Source organism: Anoplopoma fimbria, chromosome 9, assembly GCF_027596085.1.
Source record: "Anoplopoma fimbria isolate UVic2021 breed Golden Eagle Sablefish chromosome 9, Afim_UVic_2022, whole genome shotgun sequence".
Classification (NCBI taxonomy): domain Eukaryota; kingdom Metazoa; phylum Chordata; class Actinopteri; order Perciformes; family Anoplopomatidae; genus Anoplopoma; species Anoplopoma fimbria.
In genome coordinates, this window is record NC_072457.1 from 30,617,499 (window position 1) to 30,625,576 (window position 8,078).

At 41.5% G+C, this 8,078-nt stretch overlaps 2 protein-coding genes across 5 annotated transcripts in view; both read right to left on the reverse strand.

The window, feature by feature from the left end:
- Positions 1-521: 521 nt before the first annotated feature.
- tmem109 (transmembrane protein 109) lies at positions 522-4,900 on the reverse strand. Of its 2 annotated transcripts, XM_054605047.1 has the most exons (4): positions 4,587-4,900; positions 3,482-3,584; positions 1,472-1,890; positions 522-1,430 (listed from the first exon to the last, which is right to left on the reverse strand). In XM_054605047.1, the coding sequence occupies exons 1-3, from the start codon at positions 4,788-4,790 to the stop codon at positions 1,517-1,519; spliced, it is 681 nt and encodes a 226-aa protein (XP_054461022.1). In that variant the 5' UTR covers positions 4,791-4,900; the 3' UTR covers positions 522-1,430; positions 1,472-1,516. The 2 variants fall into 2 exon arrangements, with proteins under 2 accessions (XP_054461022.1, XP_054461021.1); XM_054605046.1 differs by having other exon boundaries at positions 523-1,890.
- A 2,344-nt stretch (positions 4,901-7,244) lies between these two features.
- tmem176 (transmembrane protein 176) overlaps positions 7,245-8,078 on the reverse strand; it is an 11,591-nt gene continuing 10,757 nt past the window's right edge. For all 3 annotated transcript variants that reach the window (XM_054604445.1, XM_054604444.1, XM_054604443.1), the window contains exon 7: positions 7,245-7,855. In XM_054604445.1, coding sequence (XP_054460420.1) covers positions 7,796-7,855 — 60 coding nt within the window. In that variant the 3' untranslated portion in view covers positions 7,245-7,795. The remainder of the gene's footprint in view (positions 7,856-8,078) is intronic.

An 8,078-nucleotide genomic window follows, 5' to 3' on the forward strand; every position in this document is an offset into this window, starting at 1 on the left:
AGTTCATCATGGATTCATAGTTGAGCTAAGAAACTCAGGATTTAATGTTTTGTTACAGGATCTGTTTTGACTAAACGGTTCATTTAAAACAGAGATTTCAAATGAGACACACAGAAGAATTTATTTTTGATGACGTCACAATTTTAAGCTTAGTTTCGGTTTCTTTTTCTGACAGAAGCGTTCCTCTCGCATGATGTGTTCAAGGGCCGTCGGAAAGATGAACATCTGAGGATTGTGACAGATAAACGGGGTAGTTTCGCGGTTCATAAGAATGCTTGTTTTGTGAATTGAGTTTGTGCTAACCCCAGTTTGTGGTCGCTAACACTAAAGTCTCAGAGCTCAGCACTGTGTTTCTAAAAGATAAAGTGTTTAACCACCGTTATATTGTTTAAGATATTTACAGAATCCTCAAAGATTGAGTGTTCTGAACTGCAGCCAAACTTATAGGAAACAATTGAATCACCTGTCAAATGATCTGAAAACCAAGGGCCCTGATAAAAAACCAGACATAATAAACACAATAATAACTGGCACTGAACTGGTTATGAAAACAGTCAGACGTTGTAGTCGTAGTCCAAAAACAACCGATCTGACTGCAAACTAGAAAGTTCTAAAAATAAACACCTGTGAAGTTGTATTTATTATATTTTACATCAGAACAGAATTGACAGCTGTACATATTCATCTCAGAAACTCTCGTCTTTGGCTTTGAATTCCTCTGAAAGGATTTTAAAAAGTTGTGTTTTCTATACAATAGTTTCACAAAGTCAGCTGGTGGAATATGTTGAATACAAACTTTATCAAAAGGCACAATGCATTACTGAGGAAACATACAGAACACACTGAAGAAGTGTGATTAAACAGCCCAGTATCTCAGGTCACGAGTGTACATAATAATAACATACTGGTCATACTGGTCATACTGGTCCATGAGCTAACGTTAAGGCTGGACTCCATCTGAATGTAAACACCGTCACTATTATCACACAGTAAAGAACTGTATGAAATATTGAAATAGCTTTGAAAAACAGGACATTAGCCTGTTATCGGAGAGTGATCTGAGAAGATTGATATCATGGTTATTCTGGAGCGTGGTATCAAACTAAATAAAGAAAAGACAGATATTTACCAAAGTGTCTCTTTAATGAAATATATTGGACCTAAAAGCTTTTTCCTTCTCAGGAACAAAGTCAACTTCAGAAACTAAACTCACTGTTTCCAGGAATGCTTGAGTCATCAGACTGTCAGTATCACATCACGAGTAATCGATTACTTTTCTAACCTGTTGTAGAAAAACATCCAGAATGTAGAAACGCTTCTGGATTGAAGTTCCAGAAGGTGGAGTCAGGAAGGAGGACGGAGAAGAGGCCTCCATCACTCCAGCATCACTCCTCCATTACTCCAGCATCACTCCTTCATCATTCCTCCTCCTCCATCACTCCTCCTCCTCTCCATCACTCCTCTGTCCTACCTCCATCACTCCTCCTCATCTCCATCACTCCTCTGTCCTCCTCCATCACTCCTCTTTCCTCCTCCTCCTCTCCATCTCTCTCAGCCGTGTCTCCAGCAGCTTCACCTGCTCCTCCAGGTGAGCGGTGGTGTCGGCTGCACTAGAGCTCCTCAGAGTCCCGACCCCCAGCAGAACGCAGACCGAGACCAGGACCGCCAACCGGACCGCTATGGTGTCTGATCCCACGCTGCGGTCGTTCAGGATCAGTCCGAAGCAAAGCAAAGCCACGGCCACTTTAAGCAGCCACAGGGCCCGCCTCAGGGTGGAGGCAACCAATCGGAAGACCAGGGAGATCAGCCAGTAGCCAATGAGAGCCACCAGAACCCACTGGACCACAAAGACCAGCCCCTCTGGGGTCACTGGGCTGAGGGGGAAACCAACTGTGGAAAAGAGAACGGTGTATTAATGAAAACATGTTTTAATGAACGATGATGTTCATTCTTCTTAATGACATATTTAATAAGATAAGATCATCCTAATAAAGGATGATCTTATCTTATCTTATCTTATGAGAGAGTCTGTTACTGTTTAAATAATCCCACGTCCTCCATATCAACGTTTTGGGGAGTAAACATCTTCATTATGTCAGATGTCACACACTGTTTTGTCAGCTATGATTTCTAATTCCTTTCAGATCTCCACATCAGAATGTTGTGTCAATAAGGTCATTATTCCATTTGATGTAACGATGATAAACAAACTATAGAACTGTGCTAACAATGACTTCATCGTCAGTCAACCTACTGTCTGGATTGAATGTTTGCTTTGGTGCTGAGAGACCAACGTGACGTCTTAAAAATGACTCTTTGGGTCAAAAACACAAAGAAATACATTTATGTCATGAGAGAAAGGAAAAACAAGCTTTTTGAATCCATTATTAATACGCTGGTGACTCCCCTTCTGTCAATCAACCAATCATTTCAGCTCTACAACAATACACAATTATACAGAATAAAAGTCTTGTTTATGCTTTTATTTTTTATTTCTTGTTGTGTCTTATTTGCATTTTATTTTGTATTTAAATGAATTGTAACACGGGTCCTTTGATCTGCTCTACTTCATTATAATCACATGTCTAACAGCTTCATCACCTGGTGCAGTGGAGGAGTCGGAGCGTTAATGCAGACACACACACATTCACACCATGTGATATCTGGTTGCTAGGTGATAAGTCCAATATCCAGAAGATCTGAAGACCTTTATGTGAAGGAGCCACTTCATGTCACTAACAGTCCCTCAATGAGGGGGAATACAACTCAAAGCTTTGGCAGAAAATGTGTCTGTAAACACGTGATTTTACTGTTCACTTTTGTTTTTCTAATTCTAAAGAAGTTGGACAAAGACTGTCCCGATGTCATCACCAGCCTGCAGCATTACAGGACATAACTACAGGACATAACTACAGGACATAACTACAGGACATAACTAAAGGACATAACTACAGGACATAACTACAGGACATAACTACAGGACATAACTAAAGGACATAACTACAGGACATAACTACAGGACATAACTAAAGGACATAACTACAGGACATAACTACAGGACATAACTACAGGACATAACTACAGGACATAACTACAGGACATAACTACAGGACATAACTAAAGGACATAACTAAAGGACATAACTACAGGACATAACTACAGGACATAACATAACTACAGGACATAACTACAGGACATAACTACAGGACATAACTAAAGGACATAACTACAGGACATAACTACAGGACATAACTACAGGACATAACTACAGGACATAACTAAAGGACATAACTACAGGACATAACTACAGGACATAACTAAAGGACATAACTACAGGACATAACTACAGGACATAACTACAGGACATAACTAACTAAAGGACATAACTACAGGACATAACTACAGGACATAACTACAGGACATAACAGGTCGGAGTGTCTCTGTGATGGTCAGAACAGACTGGTGGTTGTCAGATCTTTACCTTGGAATCCAGCAGCCTGTAACAAGTGTGACACATACTGCAGGAGCACGTTGAGGCCGGCAGACAGACTCCCTGCCACAGCAGAGAGGACCTGAGAGAAAGCCTGGAGGAGAGACATGAGGAGAGGTAAGAGGAGAGACATGAGGAGAGGTAAGAGGAGAGGTAAGAGGAGAGGAGAGGTAAGAGGAGAGACATGAGGAGAGACATGAGGAGAGGTAAGAGGAGAGACATGAGGAGAGGTAAGAGGAGAGACATGAGGAGAGGTAAGAGGAGAGACATGAGGAGAGGTAAGAGGAGAGGTAAGAGAGGAGAGGAGAGGAAGAGGAAGAGACAGAGGAGAGGAGAGGTAAGAGGAGGGGTATGAGGAGAGGAGAGGTAAGAGGAGAGGGTAAGAGGAGGGGTAGAGGAAGAGGAGGAGAGACATGAGGAGAGGTAAGAGGAGAGACATGAGGAGAGACATGAGGAGAGGTAAGAGGAGAGACATGAGGAGAGGAGAGGTAAGAGGAGGGGTATGAGGAGAGGAAAGAGGAGAGACATGAGGAGAGGAGAGGAGAGAGGAGGGGGTATGAGGAGAGGAAAGAGGAGAGACATGGAGGAGAGGTAAGAGGAGAGGTAAGAGGAGAGACATGAGGAGAGGAGAGGTAAGAGGAGGGGTAAGAGGAGGGGTATGAGGAGAGGTAAGAGGAGAGACATGAGGAGAGGAGTTAACACAGGAGACATGTGAGGACACGGACAGAGACATGAATGGAACCAGGATGGAACTGTTCATCACACATGTTGTGTTGGAGGACTTTCCCCTGATGTGACCTTTGTAGCCACGTGGCCATGTTGCTCATAGCTGTACGTGTGAAACATACATCAGCTACCACATACTGAAAACAGTGTGTGTGTGTGTGTGTGTGTGTGTGTGTGTGTGTGTGTGTGTGTGTGTGTGTGTGTGTGTGTGTGTGTGTGTGTGTGTGTGTGCTGTTTCCGCCTCAGTAACATCAACACGTTTCTTCTCCTCGGGTTTATAGTCCATCTCTCTGGATATATACTGATATATACATCTGGATGTTAACTCCTCCAGCACTCTGCATTCTGACTCCATTACTCCACCTCTCACCTTCTGCACCGACAGCACCGTCTGCTCCCCGGCCAGCCTGCCCAGGTAAGTCCTCCCCTCCCCGGCCAGCTCGGCTAAGGCTGCCCGGAGCTCCCGCATCACACCGGGGCGACTCTCCAACACTTCCTCCCCCGAAACAGAGAGCAACAAGCCGCCGAGCACACACAGCCAGCCGGGAGCTCTTTGGTTCGAATGGACAAACATACTGAACGCGGGTATCGAACAGAAACAACACTGTTCAAGTAAAAACTAAGTTATGAGCGACACAAAGTTACAACATCTTCAGGTAGAGCGCGACGGGAGTCTGGACAGGATGTGGAGAGTCGGGATAAAGAGAAGTCTGCCCTCTGCTGGGCTGGGCGGGCATCGACTCTCCATGTTAAAGACTTCATAACGCCTCTGCTCTGTCTAAACCAATAGACATACAGCTGTCCGATCAAATATCACTCTTTTCTGTGCTGACTAGTATTTTCAGTCATATATTTATATATATGTATATATGTATACATATATAGTGATGAGTTAAAGTGCTGGCAATAGCAAATAAGTAAGCCTTTATTAGTCCCACAATGGGGAAATTATTTCTCTGCATTTAACCCATCCCGGAGGAGCAGTGGGCTGCAATGAAGCCCCGGGTAAACTCTGGATATACACTACATTAGGGTTAGGGTAATTAGGGTTATGCACGTGTTTGCCTACTAGTTTATTAGTTTATTTTATTTGCACGATTGAAAAATATAAATACATAACATAGATGAATAATATTACAGTGCAGGAAGAGGCAGAAAGCCTACTGGGCTTATTTGAAGCCTCCACCTATATAATATAAAACAATTCACAATACTATAACGAATACAAAAAGAATACACATATGGTACTTTTTTCACAAGTTACTCCATTTATATATATGTATATATATATATATATATATATATATATATATAATGGTGACGTGTTATATACAGCGTGTTCTATACTTATTTTACCCGCTGTATATATATATACAGCGGGTAAAATAAGTTTTGAACACGTCACCATTTTTCTCAGTAAATATATTTCTAAAGGTGCTATTGACATGACATTTTCACCAGATGTCGGTAACAACCCAAGTAATCCAAACATACAAAGAACACCAAACAAATAAGTTCAGAAATTAAGTTGTGTGTAATGAAATGGAATCACACAGGGAAAAAGTATTTAACACGCTTACTGAAATGTATTTAATACTTGGTACAGAAGCCTTTGTTGGTAATGACAGCTTCAAGACGCCTCCTGTATGGAGAAACTAGTGGCATGCATTGCTCAGGTGTGATTTTGGCCCATTCTTCCACACAAACAGTCTTCAAATCTTGAAGGTTCCGTGTTCCTCTTCTATGAACTCTGATCTTTAGTTCTTTCCATAGATTTTCTATTGGATTCAGGTCAGGTGATTGGCTGGGCCATTCTAGCAGCTTTATTTTCTTTCTCTGAAACCAGTGGAGAGTTTCCTTGGCTGTGTGTTTGGGATCATTGTCTTGCTGAAATGTCCACCCTCGTTTCATCTTCATCATCCTGCTAGATGGCAGCAGATTTTTATCAAGAATGTCTCCAATGTCATCAGTATGTTTTGCAACAATAAGGTTGTGAAGGTCTTGAGAGAGCTCTTTGCTTTTACCCATCATGAGATGTTTCTTGTGTGACACCTTGGTAATGAGACACCTTTTTATAGGCCATCAGTTGGGACTGAACCAGCTGATATTAATTTGCACTGACAAGGGGCATGATTGCTTTCTAATCACTGATAGATTTCAGCTGGTGTCTTGGCTTTCCATGCCTTTTTGCACCTCCCTTTCTTCATGGGTTCAATACTTTTTCCCTGTCTCATTCCGTTTTATTACACATAACTTAATTTCTGAACTTATTTGTTTGGTTTTCTTTGTATGTATGGATTACTTGGGTTGTTACCGACATCTGGTGAAAATTTCATGTCAATATCACCTTTAGAAATATATTTACTGAGAAAAATGGTGACGTGTTCAATACTTATTTTACCCGCTGTATATCATAGCTGATGATGGGCTCTCAGGTCTCAGAGGCAACACTACATCACTTTAGCGCTGTAGGTGGCTAGCTAGTTAGCAGACCAAGCTCATGTCTGCAGCAAAAGGTTCAGACACATCAGAACTTCTGGACCAGGACTGGTCCAGTCTGGGTCAGTTTACTATTACTAAACTTCAATGAATTTAAGTTTGCTACATTTTGGATGTGAGATTCACTGATGTGAGATTCACTGATGTGCTGACCTGCAGGTCACTAAGTAGGACTGTCTGAACATTCTGAAAAAGTCACTGTAATGCATATTCAACCAATCCGTGCATTTGTTTTGAGAACTTTGAGAACCAAAAATCAGTCAAACTGGAATAACATTTGTTTTCCATTCTCACTATTTTCTGCATAGTAGAATAAATTCCAAAACCAAATAATATCTTCCCCCAACTCAGCAAGACTGCAGATATATTGTTGAAATTCTGTCTGTTTCCACTTTTTCCATCATACTCAGAAACATGTGAACAAAGAGCTGTTTTTGAATCCCAGCAGCATGTTTGGTCTCTTCCTCTTCTGCCGTCGGAGTGTCGGAGTCTTTATGAATACTATTTCTGTCACACACTCACACCCGTGTTCCACAAAATGTGTCTCACTGGACTACACAACATTTTATTTGCATACAATTCACAAAAGAATATCAAAGAGAAACATGTATTTTATAAAACAACAAAATTCATTATGATAATGTATACTTTGTACAAAAATACACACATCTGTTCTCTGTTAGTTTCACATGAGTGTTGACCAGTAAAACACATTGGTAGGTTAAACACACCGGTAGGTTAAACACACCGGTAGGTTAAACACACCGGTAGGTTTGAATATTGAATATGGTGACGGAGGTGTGTCATAAGGAAGGGGAATACATATACAATCATTCTTCCATTACAATTATTATGACTACATCTGACTTCATCAGAGTTTTTAATTATTTGGTTTAAGTGTACAAATAATGTAATAATCAGCTCTTGACAGACATTCATAAGCACACTAAGAAAGCATTAATCATCAGCTGTCGGCATCTCAAGTAGCATTGTGGATAAGTCATGGATACAAGCAGAGAGACAAAATGATTACAGGTCAAACAGGTGATCAGTCACCTGTGTAGAAGTGATGCATCGTGGTCAGTAAAAGTCTGGGGCTGTGATGGTGGTGGGGGTCAATGGAGCAGCCTGATGGAGAGACTGTAACACACAGACGGAGAGAGTCAACATTCATGTCCTCATGGCAGAGAGCAGCATGTCTACTCATGATGTACAGAAATCAGTCTTTAATGTGGCGGCCTCTGAACCGGTCAAGACTAATGAAATCTGACCCAGTTCATTAGTGGACCTAATCCATGACCCAGAGTTCAGACCAGGAAGCAGAAGCAGAGTTGCAGTCTTTCACACTTCTCTGTGCTTCCTT

Coding starts and splice junctions, on each gene's coding strand:
- tmem109 (XM_054605047.1), bottom strand. CDS start 4,790: ATGTTTGTCCATTCGAACCAAAGAGCTCCCGGCTGGCTGTGTGTGCTC. Junction 3,585..4,586: donor CGGTGCTGTCGGTGCAGAAG/GTGAGAGGTGGA, acceptor TCTCTCCTCCAG/GCTTTCTCTCAGGTCCTCTC. Junction 1,891..3,481: donor ACAGGCTGCTGGATTCCAAG/GTAAAGATCTGA, acceptor TCTTTTCCACAG/TTGGTTTCCCCCTCAGCCCA.